The following is a 27,030-nucleotide window of genomic DNA, read 5'->3' as shown; positions in this document are numbered from 1 at the left end:
TTCAAGTGACTGCTGGGTTAAGCGTACAAGTAAGGGTTCTACCATGATGGCATACAACGCCACTGATAGAAGGCAACCTTGCCTGCTAGACGTCCTAATTAAAATTTTGTCAGAAGGGTGGCCATTAATCAAAATACGTGATATGGCATTGGAAATGAAGTGCTGCATAGTTTGACAAAACGTTGGTAGAAACACTTATTCGTCAGTACCTTAATCATAAATTCATGGTTCATGTGGTCATATGCTTTTTCGAAGTCTAAAAATAGTAGTGCATCGGGGTCGTTATTGTCTGCCAGAGTACAGATGACATCCCATAGGTTGCAGGAAGCTGATACTACACTCTGTTCAGGTACAGCACCATGCTGGTACTTTCCTAGTATTTTATGTAACAACAGTTGCATTCGCTGTTTCGTAGTCGGTGATATGATTTTAAAGTCTGAATTAAGTAGGGTAATAGGTCGCATTTCATGTATCCTTTTGATGTTTCCTTTTCTGGGTAAAGGCACAACGAAGCCTTCTTTGAGTTCCTCTGGTACCGATTCAAGCTGCCACAATTCATTAGCAAATTGAGTTAATGTTAGGGCCAAGATATTCCAGTAATGTTGATAAAATTCCCTGCCAAGACCGTCGGGTTCAGGAGATTTTCGTTTCGTGGAGCTGAACACAGCCTATTTAACATCGTCTTCACTGGTTTGGGACCTCAAGCGCATCATTTTCGTGAAACTATTTAATTGAGTACTTCAGTGGAAAGCGCGTCATTGATCTCCTGCCTGCCGTAAAGTTCTCTGTAGTGTTATACACATGTGATGAGATATCGCATTGTCTTTTAACTACAGTCCCTGTCCCATCAACAATGAGATATCGCGTTGTCTTGTAACTACAGTCCCTGTCCCATCAACTACCTCTTCAATTAGCTTCACTTTCTGTCGCCGCATTGTTCGTAAAGTGTGGTACAGTGAGGCTGTTTCCTCTGATTCGAAGTCCTTTGGTTCAGATTTCTTTGCTATACAGGTTCATAATTTTCGCCTTGTACTTCTTTATGCAGTGATAAGCGCCATCAGCTTTGATGTTGGCGGTTCAGTATGGTTCACAGAGACATGAGAAGTAAAATTGTCTCTTTTGTTTGAACCAACAGCGTAACTTTTTACTGTTGATCTAAGTTTCAGTTCAGCTCTGTGTAGCCACCATTCAATAGTCGATCTGTATTGGGTTTTGGAGTGCTTTACTTGATCACACACCCGTTGGATGTCCACATCCAGCTGCTTGCCTTGCAACAGGGTGACGTTCGTTCCCCAGTGGCCTCTCCTACGGAACATTTCTGGGCGTTCGAGGTTACGTAGCATTGATGAGCACTGTGGTCAGAAAAGCTGACGGGAGCAATATCGCTGTTCATTACATTACGGTCAAGAGCGGCAGAGACGTATATGCGTTCTATCCGACTGGCGGAATTGTGGGCTATATGTGTGAAAGCGACGTGGTCCCCATGTATTTTTTCCCCAGTGTCAAGTAGTGTCAATCCAGAGACAAGGGGGTAGAGTTCCATCCATTTATTAAAGTTCGATGTTTGGTCTTATAATGAGATAACACAGTTAAAATCTTCCCCTACGATAAAATTCACAGCATATCCATTAATTAAACAAGGCAAATCATTTTTATAATAGTAAGAATGTTTCTGTCAGCGGTGACTGCTGGATGGTGCATATAAGTTAACAATCTGAATGCCATTGATTAAACGGGATATGCCTGTCCATTTGTCAGTCGTATTATGTTCAGGGTGGAAACCATCTCGTAGCAGGATTGCAGTTCCTGTATGATCCTCTTTTCTGATGTTCATTATGGCTACAAATCCCGCTGCGTTTGGTTCTACACACAAACTTCTTCTAACAGCGCCGGCCGCGGTGGTCTCGCGGTTCTAGGCGCGCAGTCCGGAACCGTGCGACTGCTACGGTCGCAGGTTCGAATCCTGCCTCGGGCATGGATGTGTGTGATGTCCTTAGGTTAGTTAGGTTTAAGTAGTTCTAAGTTCTAGGGGACTGATGACCACAGCAGTTGAGTCCCATAGTGCTCAGAGCCATTTGAACCATTTGAACCTTCTAACAGCCCGTTGCTTACATTAGTGGTGTATGGGAAATCTGCGACTGCTCTGAATTTTCTATCACTCTGAATTCCGTTAATATTAATTGTTGTTCTGTTGTACGTCAAAGTATCGGTCCTTAAGAAGGAGATATAGCCGACCTGCTAAATGCCGCTCTGTCCATACACACACATTCACACTAAGATTTCAGTATAAAGCTACCATTGGCCCTCATTTCTGTCCCTTTCATCGTCCATCCATCAAGGACCAACCGGTGGTATGTTTAGATTGTTGCCGGAGTCCATGGGTTCTAATGAGGCAGTTCACAACGTTGCCGTTGTTTCAGGTTGACTGTTTTTCAGTTTTGCTGCCTAACTGGACTACTGGCCTCAATTTTTGTGCTGCCTCAATAGCTTCTCCGTGAGCAATGCAAAGTTTCTTTTTGTCAGGCGGCCTTTGAAATCTTTCTGGGACTCCGATACGAACTTTTTAGATTTTTTTAAAGTAGGAATTGTTTGTACAGTGGTGTCCGGATGTTCGTCACGCGTATCAGTGTATCTGTGACGTTGTCTGTAAGGTGTAACGTCATTTATCGGTCGTTGTCGTTAGTGCTATTACATTTATTCAAAGAGTCAGTTGCCAAAATGTTGCATATGACAGTAGTGTTGTCCAACTGTGAACAAGATGTGCCTTCTTCCCCTGCGACAGATTCTTTCAGAACTGAATCATACACGAAGCTGCGTGAGGACAGAGTAAGTTCAGGAACTACATTAGACTGCGCTGTCATTGCAACGTCTGTTTGAGTGTGGGAGATTTCCTCGTCAGTGCTCAAAGGGGGTGCACTGGTTGGCGACACTTCAGTTGTTGCTGCTGTGGCAGTGAGTGCTACGTCATCGGCAGGGTACACAACACTGTCGCTGCACGTAAACAAACAGCTGACGACTGTGGCATACTGCGCCCTAGGCCTACCTTCCACATCTACCTCGGCAGAGAGCTGTATCGGTCGTCTTCGCAGACATTCCTCCCTAAGGTGACCAGGTATGGTACAGGCAGAACAAGTACTTGGTTACCTCTCGTAAGCTACGAGAGCTTCGAAGTCATTGATAAAAGACAATATGTGACATTGTAAATCAATTTTAGCGGTTTTCACGCCATTATTATCGACTTTGTAGCGCATGTTACCCCCCCACCCCCACCCCCCCAGCGATTGCCAGTAACTGTGTACACGGTACCATATTTACCAAAGGGCCCGACCGAAACCAGTGTAGGTCATAGTAACACGGCTCAACCTCTCCTGTGCTTGTCTTGTACTCCGCACTGCCGTTCTTCATGTACATAATCCTTTGGCAGATTTCCTCGTTCCTCAATTTCACAGTGTATACGTTATTCAGGAAGTCATATGCCATTCCAAAAAGTCTTTTTCTGGTTCTTCAAATGTTCCACAGAACCAATCATCAAATTCGTAAATTTTTGGATGCTCAATACCAAAAATGAAACTGAACTTCAATTTATACTTTCGCTCTTGACACTCCATTTCAAATTAGACAGCAAATATCAAGTTTAAATCTATCAATGGTCTAGTTGACTATTGATATGACATTTCCCCTTCCCGTCATATGACTGGAAATCAAAATATAGGAGGGGATGAAAAATTTTCTGTTTGATTGCCATACAGTCCAGACTCGATATGCCACTCAGGAAAAACTACCAACGCCACTGAGGCAATCATCCGATCGCCGCACTAGGCTGAAGGTACTCGTTTGGTAAAACAATGGCTCCTGCTGCATGAAGAAATCTGTAACTGCTTGCCACACATCCACATCCCACAAAAATTGTTGACCCTTCAAGGGCTTTTTTAACGGACAGAAGCATGATAATTGCATGGGAAGAGATTAGGACTATAGCGTGGGTGCTCATGTGTCTTTCATCTTAGTCGGCTTAATTTCTGAGTTACATTCGCGATATGCCGACATGTGCTATCATGAAGCAACAGCACTCCTTGTCGCACCATTCACCAACGGTGTTTTTTGACAGATATGCTGCCCCATACACATACATGGAAGAAGCTTGGAGATACTGGAAGATCTCAGATAGATTATATAATGGTAAGACAGAGATTCAGGAACCAAGACATTTATTTGTAAGACATTTCCAGGGGCAGATGTGGACTCTGACCACAATCTATTGGTTATGAACTGTGGTTAAAACTAAAGAAACTGCAAAAAGGTGGGAATTTGAGCAGATGGGGCCTGGATAAACTGAAAGAACCAGAGGTTATAGAGATTCAGGGAGAGTATTAGGGAACATTTGACAAGAATGGGGAAAAGAAATACAGTAGAAGAAGAATGGATAGCTTTGAGAGATGAAATAGTAAAGGTAGCAGAAGATCAAGTAGGTAAAAAGATGGGGGCTAATAGAAATCCTTGGGTAACAGAAGAAATATTGAATTTCATTGATGAAAAGAAGAAAATACAAAAATGCAGTAAATGAAGCATGCAAAAAGGAATACAAACGTCTCAAAAATGATATCGACAGGAAGTACAAAGTGGCTAAGCAGGGATGGCTAGAGGACAAATGTAAGGATGTAGGGTCACATATCACTAGGGGTAAGATAGATACTGCCTACAGGAAAATTAGAGAGACCTTTGGAGAAAAGAAAACCTCTTGCAGGAATATCAAGAGCTCAGATGGAAACCCAGTTCTAAGCAAAGAAGGGAAAGCAGAAAGGTGGAAGGAATATATAGAGGGTCTGAATGTAGATGAAGATGAAATAGGAGATATGATACTGCGTGAAGAGTTTGACAGAGCACTGAAAGACCTAAGTCGAAACAAAGCCCCGGGAGTAGACAACATTCCATTAGAACTACTGACAGCCTTGGGAGAGCCAGGCCTAACATAACTCTACCATCTAGTGAGCAACATGTGTGAGACAGGTGAAATACCCTCAGACTTCAAGAAGAATATAACAATTCCAATCCCAATAAAAGCAGATGTTGACAGATGTGAAAATTCCCAAACTATCAGTTTAATAAGCCACGGCTGCAAAATACTGACACGAGTTCTTTACAGATGAATGGAAAAACTGGTAGAAGCTGACCTCGGGGAAGATGAGCTTGGATTCCGTAGAAATGTTGGAACACGTGAGGCAATACTGACCCTACGACTTATCTTAGAAAATAGATTAAGGAAAGGCAAACCTACATTTCTAGCATTTGTAGACTTAGAAAAAGCTTTTGATGATGTTGAGTGGAATACTCTTTCAAATTCTAAAGGTGGCAGGGGTAAACAACAGGGAGCGAAAGGCTATTTATAATTTGTACAGAAACCAGATGGCAGTTATAAAGAGTCGAGGGGCATGAAAGGGAAGCAGTGGTTGGGAAGGGAGTGAGACAGGGCTATAACCCCTCCCTGATGTTACTCAATCTGCATATTGAGCAAGCACGAAAGGAAACAAAAGAAAAATTCGGAGCAGGAATTAAAATCCATGGAGAAGAAATAAAAACTTTCAAGTTCGCCAATGACATTGTAATTCTGTCAGAGACAGCAAAGGACCTGGAAGAGCAGCTGAACGGAATGGACAGTGTCTTGAAAGGAGGGTATAAGATAAACATCAACAAAAGCAAAACGAGGATAATGGAATGTAGTCGAATTAAATAGGGTGATGCTGAGGGAATTAGACTAGAAAAAGAGACGCTTAAACTAGTAAATGAGTTTTGCTATTTGGGGAGCAAAATAACTGATGCTCAAAGTAGAGAGGATACAAAATGTAGGGTGGCAATGGCAAGGAAAGCGTTTCTGAAGAAGAGAAATTTGTTAATATCAGGTATAGATTTAAGTGTCAGGAAGTCATTTCTGAAAGTATTTGTATGGAGTGTAGCCATGTATGGAAGTGAAACATGGACGATAAATAATTTAGACAAGAAAAGAATAGAAGCTTTCAAAATGTGGTGCTACAGAAAGATGCTGAAGATTAGATGGGTAGATCACATAACTAATGAGGAGGTACTGAATAGAACTGGAGAAAAGAGAAATTCGTGGCACAACTTGAGTAGAAGAAGGGATGGGTTGGAAGGGCATATTCTGTGGCATCAAGGGATCACCAATTTAGTATTGGAGGGCAGCGTGGAAGGTAAAAATTGTAGAGGGAGACCAAGAGATGAATACACTAAGCAGATTCAGAAGGATATCAGTTGCAGTAGGTATTAGGAGATGAGAAAGCTTGCACAGGATAGAGTAGCAAGGAGAGCTGCATCAAACCAGTCTCTGGACTGAAGACCACAACAACAAACAACACATTCTCCATTCTCCTATGAATGTAACCTGATGTTTGCCTTTTGGCAGCCAAGAAAAATATAACCCCACATTGATCCTGTTTTGACGCATTTGGTAATGCCATTGCCACAGTTCACACTTCCGCATTTGCCACACGCTCATCGGAAAGACATGAGTGTCATACTAACCCCTGTCATATGTCGATTCTTATAGTCCTGCAATGTAACCGCGCTGCATTGCATTTCCATTGCAGCAACACGCTTCAACGGAAACTTTTTGATTGTCCCTTATATCTTTCAATTTCACTATAAGGCATCCAGTTCATGCGTAATTTTATTTAGGTTATTGGTGGTTGTCAGAGCACTGAAAGACCTGAGTTGAAACAAGGCCCCCGGAGTAGACAACATACCATTGGAACTACTGACGGCCTTGGGAGAGCCAGTCCTGACAAAACTCTACCATCTGATGAGCAAGATGTATGAAACATGCGAAATACCCTCAGACTTCAAGAAGAATATAATAATTCCAATCCCAAAGAAAGCAGGTGTTGACAGATGTGAAAATTACCGAACAATCAGTTTAATAAGCCACAGCTGCAAAATACTAACACAAATTCTTTACAGACAAATGGAAAAACTAGGAGACGGCAACCTCGGGGAAGATCAGTTTGGATTCCATAGAAATACTGGAACACGTGAGGCAATACTGACCTTACGACTTAGACTTAGATTAAGGAAAGGCAAACCTACGTTTCTAGCATTTGTAGACTTAGAGAAAGCTTTTGACAATGTTGACTGGAATACTCTCTTTCAAATTCTAAAGGTGGCAGGGGTAAAATACAGGGAGCGAAAGGCTATTTACAATTTGTACAGAAACCAGATGGCAGTTATAAGAGTCGAGGGACATGAAAGGGAAGCAGTGGTTGGGAAGGGAGTGAGACAGGGCTATAACCCCTCCCTGATGTTATTCAATCTGTATATTGAACAAGCAGTAAAGGAAACAAAAGAAAAATTCGGAGTAGGTATTAAAATCCATGGAGAAGAAATAAAAACTTTGGGGTTCGCCGATGACATTGTAATTCTGTCAGAGACAGCAAAGGACTTGGAATGGACAGTGTCTTGAAAGGAGGATATAAGATGAACATCAACAAAAGCAAAACAAGGATGATGGAATGTAGTCGAATTAAGTCGGGTGATGCTGAGGGAATTAGATTAGGAAATGAGAGACTTAAAGTAGTAAAGGAGTTTTGCTATTTGGGGAGCAAAATAACTGATGATGGTCGAAGTAGAGAGGATATAAAATGTAGACTTGCAATGGCAAGGAAAGCGTTTCTGAAGAAGAGAAATTTGTTAACATCGAGTATAGATTTAAGTGTCAGGAAGTCATTTCTGAAAGTATTTGTATGGAGTGTAGCCATGTATGAAAGTGAAACATGGACGATAAATAGTTTGGACGAGAAGAGAATAGAAGCTTTCGAAATGTGGTGCTACAGAAGAATGCTGAAGATTAGATGGGTAGATCACATAACTAATGAGGAAGTATTGAATAGGATTGGGGAGAAGAGAAGTTTGTGGCACAACTTGACCAGAAGAAGGGATCAGTTGGTAGGACATGTTCTGAGGCATCAGGGGATCACCAATTTAGTATTGGAGGGCAGTGTGGAGGGTAAAAATCATAGAGGGAGACCAAGAGATGAATACATTAAGCAGATTCAGAAGGATGTAGGTTGCAGTAGGTACAGGGAGATGAAGAAGCTTGCACAGGATAGAGTAGCATGGAGGGCTGCATCAAACCAGTCTCAGGACTGAACACCACAACAACAACAACAATTGGTGGGGGGGGGGGGGGGGGGGGAGGAGGGGTGTCCGGACCCCCTGAACAGCCCCTTTGGCTACGTACTTGATCCATCGCAATGAAATATCAGTAAGTTTGTTAATATTTTCTTAGAACCCAGTCTCACTAAATGCAGTCATGCCACTATTATGAAATTCTCTCTTTCTTCAATAGGCCAGTCTGAAGATGCCTAAATAAAGATTAAACGTGTCATTGGGAAATAATAAAAAAAAAAAAAGGTTCTAACACTGGAAACAAGACTGCTTGTTTCTTCATATCATGCATACTTATTGCTGTACCACCCCCATTGTGAACTAGAAAGAGCTTTACTTTTAGTGTCTCATGTCCTAATCTAAATCCCTCGATATCACCTGATGTAATTCGACTACATCCCATTATTCCAGTTTTTCTACTGTTGATATTATATATGGCTAATTTTTTGGCGATATGTACCAATAAAATTCTCTCAAGCTTCCAACTGCATCAAGTGGTTTAAAATATATGGATTTTAAACCACTTGATGCGGCTGAAAGCTCGAGAGAATTTTATTGTTGATATTACTTTTTTTCAAAAAAATGCCATCCATTCTGTCCAACTGCTCTTTGAAGTCCTTTGTAGTCTCAGACAGAATTACAATATCATCAGTCAACCTCAAAGTTTCGTACCTCTTCTCCTTAAACATTTATTCCCTCTTGAAATTTTCCCTTGGTTTCTTTTACTGGTTGCCCAATGTACAGATTGAACAACACCGGTGATAGGCTACAACCATGTCTCACCCCATTCTGAACCGTGCTTCCTTTCATATCCTTCATCTCCTGTAACTACAGTCTGGTTTCAGTACAAGTTTCAAAGATCCTATTCCTCCCTGTATTTTATCACTGCCTCTTTTCAGTACTTTGCGAGAATGTACTCCAGTCAACATTGTCAAAAGCTTTGATTAAATGCTATAAACAAAGATTTGTTTGCTATTATTTAACCTATCTTCAATGAGAAGTCGTAGGATCAGTGTTGTCTCACGTGATACTACATATCTCCAGGAACCATACAGATGTCCCCCAAGGTCGGTTAAAATCAGTTATTTTATTCGTGTGTAAACAATTTGTGTAAGCATTTTGTAACCATGAATTATTAAACTGATAGTCCAGTACTATTCCACTTGTCAGCACTTGGCTTCTTTGGAACTGTAATTATTATATTCTTCTTGAACTCTGTGGATATTTTGCCTGTCTTGTGTATCTTGCACCTAGGGGCTTTTTATGGCTGACTCTCCCAAAGATCTCAGTAAATCTGAGGGAATGTCATCTACAACAGGGTTATTATTATTATTTATTTTCACTTTTGTCTTTCAGTTTTCTGCAAATTCTCATCTCTGAATAGTATCACTCAAACCTCATCTACATCATCTTTCCTTTCTGTAATACTGCCTTCGCATATGTTTTCCATGTATAAACTTGCTCTAAATTCCTTCCATCTTTCTGTGTTCCCTTCTTTGCTTAGTACAATGAGGTGACAAGTCATAGGATGCCTTCTAATATTGTATCGGAACTCCTTTTGTTCAGCGTAGTGCAACAACTTGACTGCCATGAACTCAACACATTGTTGGTAGTTCCCTACAGAAATCTTGAGCCATGCCACCTTTATAGCAATCAATAGTTGCAAAGGTGTTACCAGTGCAAGATTTTGTGTGTAAACTGACCTCTCAGTTACGTCCCATAAATGTTAGGTGGGATTCATGTCAGGTGATTTGGGGGGCCAAATCACTCACTCCAATTGCCAAGAATGTTCTTGAAACCAACCGCAAACAATTGTGACTCAGTGACATGACATAGGTGTGAACATGAGTTCTATAAATGGCTATAAATGGTTTCCAAGTAGCCAAAGACAGCCATTTCCAGGCAACGACCAGTTCAGTTGGACCAGAGGAACAAGTCCATTCCATGTAAATACAACTCACACCATTATGGAGCCACCACCAGCTTACACAGTGCATTGTTCAACATAAGTCCACGGCTTCGTGGGGTCTGTGTCACACTCAAAGCCTACCATCAGTTCTTACTAACTGAAACTGGGACTCTTCTGACCAGGCTATGGTTTTCCAATCGTCTAGGACCCAACAGATATGGTCACAAGCCCAGAAAAGTCACTGCAGGTGCTGTCGTGCTTTTAGCAAAGGCACTCGCGTTGGGTGTCTGCTGCTATAGCTCATTAGCATTGAATTTTGCCACACTATCCCAACACATACATTCATCATATGTCCCGTGTTGATTTCTGCGCTATTTCACATAGTCCTTGTGGTCTGTTACCACTGACAATTTTCACACATACACAGCTGCTCTCGATCGTTAAGCAAAAGCTGTCAGCCACTGGGTTGTCTGTAGTGAGAGACAATGCCTGAAATGTGCTATTCTTGGCACACTTTTAACACTGCGGATCTTGGAATACTGAATTCCCTAACGATTTCCAAAATGGATTGTCCCATTCATCTAGCTCCGACAACCATCCCACGTTGAAAGTGTGTTAATTCCCATCATGCAGTGATAATCACGTTGGAAACCTTTTCTCGAGTCACCTGCCCTTTATACCTTGTACACACAATACTACTAGCGTATGTATCTGCTTGCCAATTAAGCTGCTGACATTCATACAGCTGTTTCTCTGTTCCCAAAGGCTTTGTTTAAAATACATAGGCAGCATCTGTCTTTCTACATCCACACCTTCACACATACTCTGGAAGCCACCCTACAGTGCTTCGGGTAAGGTAGCCTGTACTACTATCTGTCATTTCCTTTCCTGTCCCACTCGCAAACGAGCAAGGGAAAAATGACTATATGTATGCCTCTGTACGAATCCTAATTTCTCTTATTTTATCTTCGTACTATTTAAGCAAAATTGATGTTGGCAGTAGTAGAATTGTTCAGCAGTCAGCTTCAAATCACTGTTATCTAAATTTTCCCAATAATGTTGCTTTAATAGAATATTGCCTCCCCTCCTGGGATTCCCATTAGAGGTTCCACAACATCTCCGTAATATTTGTGTGTTGTTTGAACCTGGCAGTAACCAGTCTGTAAGCCCACCTCTGAACTGGTTGTCTTCCTTTAATCGAACGTGGTGCGGATCCCAAACACTCATGCAGTACTCAAGAATCAGTTGCCCTAGTGACCTATATGCATTCTCCACCACAGATGAATCACATTTTCTAAAATTCTCTCAATAAACAGAAGTCAACCATTCATCAACCCCACTACAATCCTTATATGTTCATTCCATTTCATATCGCTTTGCAGCGTTATGCCTAGACATTTAATAAATGTGACTGTGTCAGGTAGGACACTAGTAGTACTATATTTGAACCTTGCAGGTTTGTTCTTCCCTAATCATCTGCGTTAACTTACCTTTTTCTACATGTAGAGCAAGCTTCACTTAATCACACCTACTAGAAAATTTGTCTAAGTCATCATGAATCCTCCTACAGTCACTCAATGATGACACCTTCCTGCACATCACAGCATCGTCAGCAAACAGCTGCAGATTGCTGCCCATCCTTGTCCTCATGAACATTTATGCATATAGAAGATAACAGTGGTACTAACGCACTTTCCTTTGGCATTCCCGACAATGCCTATTTCCCCTGGTTAAGTTAGTTTGTACAGTTGCATTATTTCCAAGCCTTTCGTTTTTCCATATTGTATAAACACCATTGTTTTGGAATCAAAATGTTATTTTTTATGTAGTTGGGTTAGACCTATTTATCCATCTAGTTTCCTCATCTAGCTTCTGCACACATGATCATCGCACACACTCTCAGGGGCTGTAAATTCAATTCAGTATTCAGAAAGAAGAAAAGGAAAGAAAGAAGTAGTAACAGACTATCGTGAAGATTCAGATAAATGTAATTCTATATATATATGTAACATTCCTTTGTTGTCATCAGGAAAATGGGTTATGATAAATAAATAAATGCAGACTTTTTGTGAATCGTGTTTTCTTTGTCTCACAATGTATATAACCTAAGTCATTTGATTGAGATACAGGAGACATCTCAAATTGTGGTAAAATTTCACCATAAACAAAAAATAGCTGATGTTAACAGACAACTTCATAATAATCTTATAATACAATTTTGTTATCCATACATACAATAGAATCTAACACTTAACTACCCCTTTCGCAAATGATCATTTCACTCTATGAATCCTTCTACTAAATAGTAGCATTTCTCCCACAGAATTTGCTGCAGCCTCATTTTTAAAATTTCTGACTTCATATTAAATATGTGTTTCCTTGTTGAATATCGTCGTCCCCATATACTGTGGAATCCATGCACATAATTTCAACTGGTGTGTGGGTAGCATAAAATTACTTTTATTTCTTGTGTTATATGCGTGGTTAAAATGATTCTCCTCAAATAAGTTTTGCCTGCTGTATAGGAAGATTACAATTTCATAAATGTAACAGTTAGGATTTGGAGTTTCCAAAATAATGGGCAATAAGACTCTGTTTGTTGTGCAGTACACATATACTGGACAATTTTCTTTTGCAATTTCAGTATTCGAGATACACTACTTAAACTTTCCAAAAAATTATTCCATACCTAATGACAGATTCAAAATAACTATGATCAGAAATTTTTCATCTTCTCAAGTCAATCAAATTTGCTAGTATTTGCATTTGAAAGTCCCAAGTGCTTAGTTTATTTTTATAGGAAGTCAATATGTGTATTCCAGCTTAGGTTCTTGTCCACGTTTAGTCCCAGGAAATTGACCATGTCAACTTCTTTCACAAGTTGATTCTTATGTTGTATTTAAGTTCCACACATTTCGAATGTTTGGTTTTGAAATGTACCATATGTATTTTTGCAATGTTCAGTTTCAATCCACTTAACTAAACCAGTTTTCTAAGGTATCCAGTGTGCTTACGATGGAGCTCAGAATTTTTTCTGCATCTTCATCTTCAATTAAAACAAAATAATCATCTATAAACAGAACTGAGGGGGAACTTATATTTATGGGTAAGTCATTTACGTAGAATAAAAACAGGGCTTGCCTCAAACAGAGCCTTGAGGCACACCTTGTGATATTATACTCCATTTACAACAATAATTCACTGTATCTGAGGTGAGAGTTACCCTTTGTTATCTGTTGTTACCCATTGTTTTCTGATGTCAGCCCTTGTCCTTAATCCTGTATTTGTCTAATTTGTATAACTGCAAGTCATAGTTCATGGGGTCAAATGCTTTTATGAGATCACAGAAGATACCTGCAACCTTACTCTGATCCAATGATTTGCCTATCTTTTCAATAATGTTATTCACTGCATCCAGAGTGTTTTTGCCTAGTTGAAATCCAAATTGGTTACTTATAATAATATCATTTTTAATATAAAGTTTTTCATCTGATTTCGAGTTACCTCCTATAACACTTTTGACAAGACTGGAAGAATAGAAATAGGCTGATAGTTTCCTATGTCTTCCCTCAACCCGTTCTTGAACAGAGGTCTGACTTCAGCATACTTGAAAACATCGTGAAAGCATCCCTGTTCAAAACACAGGTTGAATATTTTAGTTAGGGGAGGTGCTATTATGCCACAAGCTGTTTTAATCACTTTAATGGGTAACCCATCCCATCCAGCAGAGTTTTTATTTTTTAATGATAACATTTTCCATGGTAAGACAGAGATTTAGGAACCAGGTTTTAAATTGTAAGACATTTCCATGGGCAGATGTGGACTCTGAACACAATCTATTGGTTATGAACTGTAGATAAAAACTGAAGAAACTGCACAAAGGTGAGAATTTAAGGAGATGGGACCTGGATAAACTGACTAAACCAGAGGTTGTACAGAGTTTCAGGGAGAGCATAAGGGAACAATTGACAAGAATGGGGGAAAGGAATACAGTAGAAGAAGAATGGGTAGCTCAGAGGGATGAAGTAGTGAAGGCAGCACAGAATCAAGTAGGTAAAAAGACGAGAGCTAATATAAATCCTTGGGTAACAGAAGAAATATTCAATTTAATTAATGAACGGAGAAAATATAAAAATGCAGTAAATGAAGCAGGCAAAAAGGAATACAAACGTCTCAAAAATGATATCGACAGAAAGTACAAATTGGCTAAGCAGGGATGGCTAGAGGACAAATGTAAGGATGTAGAGGTGCATATCACTAGGGGTAAGATAGATACTGCCTACAGGAAAATTAAAGAGACCTTTGGAGAAAAGAGAACCACTTGTATGAATATCAAGAGCTCAGGTGGAAACCCAGTTCTAAGCAAAGAAGGGAAAGCAGAAAGGTGGAAGGAGTATATAGAGGGTCTATACAAGGGCAATGTACTTGAGGACAATATTATGGAAATGGAAGAGGATGTAGATGAAGGTGAAATGGGAGATATGATACTGTGTGAAGAGTTTGACAGAGTACTGAAAGACCTGAGTCGAAACAAGGCCCCGGGAGTAGACAACATTCCATTAGAACTACTGACGGCCTTGGAAGAGCCAGTCCTGACAAAACTCTACCATCTGGTGAGCAAGATGTATGAGACAGGCGAAATACCCTCAGACTTCTAGAATAATATAATAATTCCAATCCCAAAGAAACCAAGTGTTGACAGATGTGAAAATTACCAAACTATCATCCCCCAGGCTGTGGCTAAGCCATGTCTCCGCAATATCCTTTCTTTCAGGAGTGCTAGTTCTGCAAGGTTCGCAGGAGAGCTTCTGTAAAGTTTGGAAGGTAGGAGACAAGGTACTGGCAGAAGTAAAGCTGTGAGGATGGGGCGTGAGTCATGCTTGGGTAGCTCAGTTGGTAGAGCACTTGCCCGCGAAAGGCAAAGGTCCCGAGTTCGAGTCTTGGTCCGGCACACAGTTTTAATCTGCCAGGAAGTTTCATATCAGCGCACACTGCGCTGCAGAGTGAAAATCTCATTCTGGAAATATCCCCCAGGCTGTGGCTAAGCCATGTCTCCACAATATCCTTTCTTTCAGGAGTGCTAGTTCTGCAAGGTTCGCAGGAGAGCTTCTGTAAAGTTTGGAAGGTAGGAGACGAGATACTGGCAGAATTAAAGCTGTGAGGACGGGGCGTGAGTCGTGCTTGGGTAGCTCAGTTGGTAGATCACTTGCCCGTGAAAGGCAAAGGTCCCGAGTTCGAGTCTCGGTCCGGAACACAGTTTTAATCTGCCAGGAAGTTTCATATCAGTTTAATAAGTCACGGCTGCAAAATACTAACACGAATTCTTTACAGATGAATGGAAGAACTGGTAGAAGCCAACCTTGGGGAACATCAGTTTGGATTCCATAGAATTGTTGGAACACGTGAGGCAATACTGACCCTACGACTTATTTTAGAAGCTAGATTAAGAAAAGGCAAACCTACATTTCTAGCATTTGTAGACTTAGAGAAAGCTTTTGACAATGTTGACTGGAATACTCTCTTTCAAATTCTGAAGGTGGCAGGGGTAAAATACAGAGAGCGAAAGGCTATTTACAATTTGTACAGAAACCAGATGGCAGTTATAAGAGTCGAGGGACATGAAAGGGAAGCAGTGGTTGGGAAGGGAGTGAGACAGGGTTGTAGCCTCTCCCCGATGTTATTCGTTCTGTATATTGATCAAGCAGTAAAGGAAACAAAAGAAAAATTCGGAGTAGGTATTAAAATAAAAACTTTAAGGTTTGCCAATGACATTGTAATTCTGTCAGAGACAGCAAAGGACTTGGAAGAGCAGTTGAATGGAATGGACAGTGTCTTGAAATGAGGATATAAGATGAACATCAACAAAAGCAAAACAAGGATAATGGAATGTAGTCGAATTAAGTCGGTTGATGCTGAGGGAATTAGATTAGGAAATGAGACACTTAAAGTAGTAAAGGAGTTTTGCTATTTGGGGAGCAAAATAACTGATGATGGTCAAAGAAGAGAGGATATAAAATGTGGACTGGCAATGGCAAGGAAAGCGTTTCTGAAGAAGAGAAATTCGTTAACATCGAGTATAGATTTAAGTGTCATTTCTGAAAGTATTTGTATGGAGTGTAGCTATGTATGGAAGTGAAACATGGATGATAAATAGTTTGGACAAGAAGAGAATAGAAGCTTTCGAAATGTGGTGCTACAGAAGAATGCTGAAGATTAGATGGGTAGATCACATAACTAATGAGGAGGTATTGAATAGAATTGGGGAGAAGAGGAGTTTGTGGCACAACTTGACTAGAAGAAGGGACCGGTTGGTACGACATGTTCTGAGGCATCAGGGGATCATAAATTTAGCATTGCAGCGCAGCGTGGAGGGCAAAAATTGTAGAGGGAGACCAAGAGATGAATACACTAAGCAGATTCAGAAGTATGTAGGCTGCAGAAAGTACTGGGAGATGAAGAAGCTTGCACAGGATAGAGTAGCATGGCGAGCTGCATTAAACCAGTCTCTGGACTGAAGACCACAACAACAACAACAACAACATTTTCCATGTCCTTTATTGTGCTTTTTCTTAAATCCATAAGATACTCAGCTTCTTGGAGGATTCCAAAGGGATTTACTTTGCTCTGATACTCTGCTATATCAACATCTGACTTTGCCACATTTATGAGGAATTCATTTAAACACACTGATATTTGAGCCAGGTTTACAATAAAGCTATCATCTATTTTAATCCTAGATATTTCATTACTACTAACTCTAATAGCTAACTTTGATTTGACAACAGACCACACTGCTTTTGTTTTACTTTTATGTTGTACCATGAACAGTAGCATGTTAATGTAACACGAGAAATAGTTCTTAGTAATGTGGACAGTTCCCTTTTTTCGATAGAGTCAAGTATTTCCGGTATTTCCTTTTCCACTGCTTTCTCATTCCTTGAGTATGAAGTGAGCACCTCACTGATGCCTCATGCTCATCCACAAATTTCTGCCTTGTTGCAGGGAAGGAGCCGCATTCAGCAAGTGCTTGATGTATAACCAGAGTGATGTGAGGGACTTCAGCAACAGGAGGGAACCTGTGAAGTGCCAGCATAGCTGGGAGTATGACAACACCTGGTTCTCACTGACAGCGACATCACAGATGAATTGGGTCTGTGACAACCAGCAGACTGTTAATACCATCTTGTTCTACTCACAGAATATTGGAGTGGCATTAGGCTTACTCTTTGGCTATGTAGGTGACATGTACGTAACTATTTTTCTCTTTCTCATTCCACTCATCATAAATAAACACTACTCCATTTGACAATAGTAACATGTATATACGCTAACCCAACAAGAAATGCAGGGTATCCACAAATGTCTACCCTGAAAACAAAACAATATAAATATTTCTTCATTGAATACAATAAATGAAACATGTGTTATACCACATATGCCTCTACTTATTAAGTTTTAAACCTTAGATAAACATTTAACCTATATAATACACTTCAACAATTAAGTCACTTCATGTGCACCCCTGGTAACATGCAAAATATCAAGCCAGTATTTAATCTCTTGCCCCACATTCTGCAACATGACTCGTGTGATTGTGCACATGGCATATCTGACATCAGGAACTGCTGTTTTGAACAGAATATCTTTCACATTTCCTCAAAGAAAGAAATCTCAGTGGGTAATGCCAGGTGATGTCGGGTGCCACAGAAATGGGCCATCACTGCCAATCTACCTGTTAGGGAAGATCACACTAAGAAAAATGCAGACTTCTAGAGCCTGATGAATGGGAGTTCCATCTTGCTGAAAGATGATAGTATCTTCCATATCCTATAGCCGGGAATGGTGTAATTCACCGACATGCCTAGGTAAACATATCCACTTACATTGCTTTCAAGGAAGAAAAATGGACCAGTCACAGATATACCCGCATCACACATTAACGTTTGGACTGTCCCAAATACATGATAAGAGTATTTTTCTGATACCCAGTTCTGGACATCATGGCAGTTAACTGAGCCACAAACATGAAATGTGAGCTCATTGGAGAAACACACCAGCTTCGAGAAATCATTGTCATTATTCAAACGGTTCAGCATGTCCACTGCAAATTGATCATGTTTTGAGCAATCACCTGGTGGTAATGCCTTATCAGTTTGGACCTTGTACACATACAATTTAGGACGTTTACAAAACATTTTATGCACTGTACTCTTTGGCACTTGAAGCTCCCAGGATAGCTTGTCTAATCGAATTCTGTGGCAATCTCATGAATGCGGATTGAACTGCCTGCACTGTCTCCTCTGTCTTGAATGAGACACAGCTGTGCAACTTCATGGTGTCTCCAGTAGACATGTAACAAAAACAACCTCTACCATCACAAATATAACTAACATTTAATCTAGAAATCAGTGTGAACATTTATGGACACCCTGTACTATGCTAAAATATAATAGTGTGCCTAATTATAAATTAATACAATAGCTGAATTAATTTAAACTTTCAGTTAGCTCTCACATAATGTCCACTGTCATGATATCTATTTGTGTATAGTTGTTTACTATTTATTTTGTCCCCTTTCTATACCACAGTATTTACATAATATCTATTTCAGCAACATTTTGTAACAAACAATTTTCTTTATTTGTTTGTTTTAATTGTAGCCAGTGCTCATTCAGTCTAAACTGCAGATAATGAAACAAGTATAATCGTAAATTTTCTGCTGTCTCATAAATGTATATATTGTAACAATTCTGAGAGACAAAGTCTTTGCATTGTTTCATCCATAATATGGCCATCTTTGTGAACAGTCTCCTATGTAGCAAAAACAGTTTGGTATCTATGCGGTGCTCTAAACTGTAGGCACACACACACACACACACACACATATATATATATATATATAATGTCTACTTGTGTCTTTGTATGTGCGGATGGATATGTGTGTGTGTGCAAGTGTATACCTGTCCTTTTTTCCCCCTAAGGTAAGTCTTTCCGCTCCTGGGATTGGGATGACTCCTTACCCTCTCCCTTAAAACCCACATCCTTTTGTCTTTCCCTCTCCTTCCCTCTTTCCTGACGAAGCAAACGTTGGTTGCGAAAGCTTGAAATTTTGTGTGTGTGTGTGGTTTTTTTTTTTATTGTGCCTATCTACCAGCGCTTTCTCGTTTGGTAAGTCATGGAATCTTTGTTTTTAATATATTTTTCCCATGTGGAATGTTTCTTTCTATTTTATTTATATAATTAATTTGAACCCAACAATTACGTTTGTTATTGTCACTGTTGCATTTCGAAATCTTTTCTGTCATCTTACTTTCTCTTTTTGTTTGTACAAGTAGTTTCACTTTGTATTCATCTTCCCTTTTTCCGTAATCTACCATCCATTTTATCCTGCCTAAATATACTCAATAATACGTAATTTACTTCCAAACCATTAACTAAAAATTTTTAACGCCTTCAACATTACCGCTGCTATAAAATCCACTGTTCCCAGTTTACAAACATTTCGTGTAAACTCGTGAATACTATTTCACAGCTTCAGTTCCTTTCACCCATTAAACAACCATTTCAACTATTTCCAACAACTTTCGTTTTATTTCCATTCCCGTGTTTTCCCACATAACCGATCATTTTTTAGCAGCTTCCCACAGGTTTTAACGTTATTATTTCTTCGTCAGACAATTGTTAGCCTCATTTTCATAATCTGCCAGCACATAACCAGTCCTTTGAATACATTTACACGCAGTTTTTTCGAACTTTTCCTGAATTTCCCCACCATTTAACGTGTTTTGGAGGCAACACAAGTACCTAACCTTTGTACCCATCGTTGTTCACCAACCTAAGTTCAGCACAGGATCAACATAGCTCATCTCAAACCAACACTTTTTCGACTTTTTTCACACCTTTATCTCTCCCTATATATTTTTATTTTTTTATTTTCACTTTAGCCTCATGTTACCCTTTCCACCTTCTAATACCATGTCAACCTCACACCATCCTTACAACGACCCCATTAAATTTTATTTACGTTCCCTCCGCAAACATGCCTTCACCCTAGCCAGATTACGCTCCCATATTTTATTTACTCAGGCTTGTCTGACATTTGGCATTACCCCCAAAGGCCTCACACTTAAAGTTCCCATCTCTGGCTGTAATCCTTCTTTCCATTAGTCCCTAACCAGTTGCAAACTGCACAATCCATAGCCCTCACCCGCCTAATCCTTCACCTATACATCGACTCAGCCAATGAACACACCCGTCAACTCCTATCCCTAATTAAAGTCCTCAATCTTTCCTCTCCCACATCCACGCCGGCTGCTCATAGCATCCTCCTACAGGCCAACCGCAAATTAGAACAGCATGCCACCCTCCACCTCAAAAAACTATCCAATCTCCTGGTTTCCCACCTCTGGAAAGGCAAGTCACTCACCCTCCACAACCTTTCCAACAAATCTCAACATCCTCTCATTGCACACAGACCCAGTCTCTCCCATCTACTTAATCTCCCACTTCCAGCTCCACTCCCCCCAACACCTGAAAAAATTCTAGTCAACACAATCTAGAACCACAACACCACAATTCAGTAGTTAACCTTTCCTCCAAACCTCTCTCCCAATCCGAAACCTCTGTCCTATCCAAAGGCCTCACCTTCAGCCCCACTCCCAGATTCAACCAAACTGCCCTTGTCAAAGATTTACTGTCCTACACTCGTAGTCTCTGCTGGAAATATCACTTTGCCACGAAGAAAAATAATCCTGATCCCACTCCTAATGATCCAACTCCCCAAGACACTATCCAAATTGAACCCTGCCTGGACCAGTTCCGTCCTCCATCACAGTGGGACCTACCTCCTCTTCCTCAAAATCACCCTCTCCAAACCTTCCAGGAATTTCTCACTTCCAGCCTTGCCTCTCAATCTTTCTTGAAAAACCTTAATCCTACTCCCAACATCACCACAGCCAAAGCCCAGGCTATCCGTGATCTGAAAGCTGACCGATCCATCATCATTCTTCTGGCTGACAAGGGTTCCACGACTGTGGTACTTGATCGTCGGGAGTATGTGGCTGAGGGACTGTGTCAGCTTTCAGACAACACTACATACAAAGTTTGCCAAGGTAATCCCATTCCTGATGTCCAGGCGGAGCTTCAAGGAATCCTCAGAACCTTAGGCCCCCTACAAAACCTTTCACCTGACTCTATCAACCTCCTGACCCCACCGACACCTCGCACTCCTACCTTCTACCTACTTTCTAAAATTCACAAACTCAAACATCCCGGCCGCCCCATTGTAGCTGGTTACCAAGCCCCCACAGAACGTATCTCTGCCTACGTAGATCAACACCTTCAACCCATTGCATGCAGTCTCCCATCCTTCATCAAAGACACCAACTACTTTCTCGAACGCCTGGAATCCTTACCCTGTCTGTTACCCCCGGAAACCATCCTTGTAACCATTGATGCCACTTCCCTATACACAAATATCCCGCACGTCCAGGGCCTCGCTGCAATGGAGCACTTCCTTTCACGCCGATCACCTACCACCCTACCTAAAACCTCTTTCCTCATCACCTTAGCCAGCTTCATCCTGACTAACAACTTCTTCACTTTTGAAGGCCAGACATACCAACAATTAAAGTGAACAACCATGGGTACCAGGATGGCCCCCTCGTATGCCAACCTATTTATGGGTCGCTTAGAGGAAGCCTTCTTGGTTACCCAAGCCTGCCAACCCAAAGTTTGGTACAGATTTATTGATGACATCTTGATGATCTGGACTCACAGTGAAGAAGAACTCCAGAATTTCCTCTCCAACCTCAACTCCTTTGGTTCCATCAGATTCACCTGGTCCTACTCCAAATCCCATGCCACTTTCCTTGACGTTGACCTCCATCTGTCCAATGGCCAGCTTCACACATCCGTCCACATCAAACCCACCAACAAGCAACAGTACCTCCATTATGACAGCTGCCACCCATTCCATATCAAACGGTCCCTTCCCTACAGCCTAGGCCTTCGTGGCAAGCGAATCTGCTCCAGTCCTGAATCCCTGAACCATTACACCAACAACCTGAAAACAGCTTTCGCATCCCGCAACTACCCTCCCGACCTGGTACAGAAGCAAATAACCAGAGCCACTTCCTCATCCCCTCAAACCCAGAACCTCTCACAGAAGAACCCCAAAAGTCCCCACTTGGACAGGATACTTCCCGGGACTGGTTCAGACTCTGAATGTGGCTCTCCAGCAGGGATACCACTTCCTCAAATCCTGCCCTGAAATGAGATCCATCCTTCATGAAATCCTCCCCACTCCACCAAGAGTGTCTTTCCGCCGTCCACCTAACCTTCGTAACCTCTTGGTGCATCCCTATGAAATCTCCAAACCACCTTCCCTACCCTCTGGCTCCTACCCTTGTAACTGCCCCTGGTGTAAAACCTGTCCCATGCACCCTCCTACCACCACCTACTCCAGTCCTGTAACCCGGAAGGTGTACACGATCAAAGGCAGAGCCACGTGTGAAAGCACCCACGTGATTTACCAACTGACCTGCCTACACTGTGACGCTTTCTATGTGGGAATGACCAGCAACAAATTGTCCATTCGCATGAATGGACACAGGCAGACAGTGTTTGTTGGTAATGAGGATCACCCTGTGGGTAAACATGCCTTGGTGCATGGCCAGCACATCTTGGCACAGTGTTGCACCGTCCAGGTTATCTGGTTACTTCCCACTAACACCAACCTATCCGAACTCTGGAGATGGGAACTTGCCCTTCAATATATCCTCTCTTCCCGTTATCCACCAGGCCTCATTCTCCGCTAATTTCAAGTTGCCACCACTCATACCTCGCCTGTCATTCTACAACATCTTTGCCTCTGCACTTCCGCCTCGACCGACATCTCTGCCCAAACTCTTTGCCTTTAATATGTCTGCTTGTGTCTGTATATGTGCGGATGGATATGTGTGTGTGTGCGAGTGTAGACCTGTCCTTTTTTCCCCCAAGGTAAGTTTTTCTGCTCACAGGATTGGAATGACTCCTTACCCTTTCCCTTAAAACCCATATCCTTTCATCTTTCCCTCTCCTTCCCTCTTTCCTGACGATGCAACCGTTGGTTGCGAAAGCTTGAAATTTTGTGTGTGTGTGTTTGTGTGTTTTTTTTATTGTGCCTATCTACCAGCGCTTTCTCGTTTGGTAAGTCATGGAATCTTTGTTTTTAATATATTTTTCCCATGTGGAATGTTTCTTTATATATATATATATATATATATATATATATATATATATATATAGAGAGAGAGAGAGAGAGAGAGAGAGAGAGAGAGGAAACATTCCACATGGGAAAAATTGGTGATGTCTGGTGTCTGTATATGTGCGGATGGATATGTGTGTGTGTGTGTGTGTGTGTGTGTGTGTGTGTGTGTGTGTGTGCGCAAGTGTATACCTGTCCTTTTTTCCCCCTAAGGTAAGTCTTTCCGCTCCCGGGATTGGAATGACTCCTTACCCTCTCCCTTAAAACCCACATCCTTTCGTCTTTCCCTCCCCTTCCCTCTTTCCTGATGAAGCAACCTTGGGTTGCGAAAGCTTGAAATTTGTGTGTGTTTTTATTGTCTCTATCAACATACCGCTTTCTTGAGTTCTGGAAACGAACTGAGTCTCACAGGTTAGTGTTAGGACTGTAGGGTTAATGTGGAAGACTTTTCCTCAACATGTAGAATGTGGACTTCAACTGCGAAAATTTCAGTTGTCTTAGGGAAATCATTGACCATGAAACATTTTGAAGAAAGTCCATGTAGTATTGGCCTCCTACAATTGTTACCTGGGGTATTCTGTCTGTTGCTATTAGTTCATTCTTGCCATAACCTATAATCAGTATTAGGTTGCCTTGGAACTGTTGGCATAGGCATTATCTGGCCAATGAGAGAGCCAGGATGTTTCCATTGAGAGGACTGATATTTCAATTCTGCCTCAAAATCTTGAATACTTGTTTCACCTGTGGCAAAAATCTTATTTAAAACTAATCTTCCTCTATCTCACAACACTGAAGCAATTTTTGTACGATTTTCTTGACATTTGCTTTTTTGCTCTTTACTCAGATGATGAGGAACCCATTTTGCAGCGACTTCGCAGTAGTTTCTTAGTTATAATTCTGAACAATGAAGAGTCAGACATGTTTGCTCCTTTTGCAATTTTGCTTCTGATATGTCGTGATATGTGATGCATGCTACTAACAAATAGATGCATCCAGGCAGTCAAAGAGCAGTGGAATTTTATTTATTATTATGAACGCTTACAGTAACAGCCACCTCCATGTATACTATCATAGTCACTAAGCAGTGCTTAGTTTGTTGTAATAGAATGACTCTGATGTAGTCGAAAATGTTCACATATGAAAATAGTCCATGACTGATGCACTCACAATGACTGGGCGATTTGGAAACGGTCGTTAGGCAGTGCACTATAACTGGCAGGTCACAGGCAAGGCTGCACTAAAGCCCAGTGTGTACTGTGCAATTGGAACATAGAACTCTGAGGAACTGTTTGGTGGTCAGAGTTAAGCTGAGAGAAACCATGAGCAGTGTTGTCATGTCAATGGATACTGAGCAGGTGGCATCCTAAAAAGCCATCCCATAGAAAAATTACAGGAAAATGTGGTGGTGGTGGCATGCGAGTGATGGAGGCAAGATGGTGCCAGCAGTAGCTGTGCTGTGTATGACAAGCATAATGCCCCCTGGTACCATGGTGGCTGCTGGGGCATGGCCTCCATTATTGTGTTGCTGACACATTGGTAGTGTGGCAACCAGCAACACATTGCTGTTTTGTGTTTGGTGGCTGGGTCACAGGCGACAAACAAGATGCGGCATCTCTCTTTCGTAAGGAGGAGCTGGTAGAGGCATCTCACTGTATGGACGCTGGCAACAGCTGAGGGTGCAGCATCCCATCTTCCTCAAAGGAGAGATGGTAGAACCATCCTGGAGAACAAGTATGTCCTGAAGGGGGGAGGCATCACGTGGGCAGGATGACAAATCGAGGAACGGGTGCCAGCACCGGAGACCTAGACATGGAAATGGGGCCGAAGCATGGTGGCACCGAGGGAGCCACATAAAACCCTAGGTCTGCTGGGAACTGAGAACAGGGATGAGTGAATGGACCAAATAGACATGCATGGATGTCATCAAGAAAGGGCAACCAGGCCAGTGAAGATGACAGGACCTGGTGTGTTCAGGCATTTCAGTGCATGGTTTTCCCCGCAGCGTTCAATTTTTATGTAAGACTGCTAGTCACTACCTGTTTCATTTTCTCCCTCTATTTCATCTACATCTATATCTACATGGATACTCAGCAAATCACATTTAAGTACCTGGCAGAGGGTTCATCGAACCACCTTCACAATTCTCTATTATTCCTATCTAGTATAGTGCGCGGAAAGAATGAACATCTATATCTTTCCGCACAAGCTCTGATTTCCCTTATTTTATCGTGGTCAGCGTTCCTCCCTATGTAGGTCAGTGTCAACAAAATATTTTCTCATTCGGGGGAGAATGTTGGTGATTGGAAGTTCGTGAGAAGATTCCATCGCAACAAAAAACATCTTTCTTCTAATGATTTCCAGCCCAAATCCTGTATCATTTCTGTGACACTCTCTCCCATATTTCACGATAATACAAAACATGCTGTCTTTCTTTGAACTTTTTCGATGTACTCCATCAGTCCGATCTGGTAAGGATCCCACACCGCGCAGCAGTATTCTAAAAGAGGATGGACAAACGTTGTGTGAGCAGTCTCCTTAGTAGGTCTGTTACATTTTCTCAGTGTCCTGCCAATAACACTCAGTCTTTGGTTAGCCTTTCCCACAGTATTTTCTATGTGTTCTTTCCAATTTAAGTTGTTCGTAATTGTAATACGTAGGTATTTAGTTGAATCTACGGCATTTAGATTACACTGATTTATCGTGTAACCGATTCAAATCATAATATCTCATCAAAACACAAATTATGAAAACATGTGACGTTAGTTGAAAGCCTGGCTCACAACTTTTTCTTAACGCGTGGGAGCGATTCTGTTACAGATGCACATGCAGTCTGGGCAGAAGTTGTGAAATGGCTCTTGTATACATCAAAATAATGTTTTATGTACCTTTTACTATTTTGTGATCACAATCAGTCAACAGTGCAACATAATAATGCAGTAATTCCAATGTAAGTAACCTTCAACTAATCCAGTTTTATCTCTAAGATAGGTTTACATTGTTTTCATTTGTTATTGGCTACAATTACAGTTAAATAGATCATTCCTCACATCGGTTTTTGCTATAGGGCACCACCACCCCAAGGAACTTTCGCCACAAGGGGGGAAAAACAGCCAACACCTTGCGTAAACAACAACAAATGTAGTCAAAAAAGGAACAGCCAACTGAAGGTAAACCAGTCGATCACAATTGATAGTGGCACTATTTCTGTAAATCAAAATCATTATTAACAGTGAGTGGTTGCTGTTTCTTGTGAGAAGCAACTTGTATTTATAGATATGTAGCTTAAGGTTCCACTGAACAGACTACCTGCAGGAAACTGAGTCTTGGAACGCTACATGAAGTAAATACATAGGTGTGATACTAGTTCAGTGCCTGTAAAAAGAACGTTCGATACCATGGTGTCATGTAGTTCTGTTACCTATCAATCATCAAGAATTGAAAAGCATTCATAATATATTGTAACAATGTAAATTATCTGAACTTTGCAAAGTTCTGTACATAATTCACCACTTAACGAGAATAATAAACTATTCTGAATACAAATATTTCACTGTACACTGTGGAGGACAAAAACCTAATAATAAGTTCAGACCAGGGTAGAGCTGTCTAACCCACTGACATATTTCAAATAACCCTAAGTTGGGAATGTCTGCCTGCATATCTGAGTGGTGAGCACTGCTGAGGAATTGGGTTCGATTCCTAG

The 27,030-nt window shown here is 41.1% G+C and overlaps 1 protein-coding gene across 1 annotated transcript in view; it reads left to right on the top strand.

Annotated features, from left to right (window-relative positions):
* LOC124789240 (solute carrier family 22 member 7-like) overlaps positions 1 to 27,030 on the top strand; it is a 63,674-nt gene that overhangs the window by 5,429 nt on the left and 31,215 nt on the right. The window contains exon 2 of the mRNA XM_047256535.1: positions 17,084 to 17,315. Coding sequence (XP_047112491.1) covers positions 17,084 to 17,315 — 232 coding nt within the window. The remainder of the gene's footprint in view (positions 1 to 17,083; positions 17,316 to 27,030) is intronic.

The sequence above is a fragment of the Schistocerca piceifrons genome, chromosome 3 (genome assembly GCF_021461385.2).
Source record: "Schistocerca piceifrons isolate TAMUIC-IGC-003096 chromosome 3, iqSchPice1.1, whole genome shotgun sequence".
NCBI lineage: Eukaryota > Metazoa > Arthropoda > Insecta > Orthoptera > Acrididae > Schistocerca > Schistocerca piceifrons.
The sequence above is the reverse complement of the archived record's forward strand: the minus strand, read 5'-3'. Positions and strand labels throughout refer to the sequence as shown.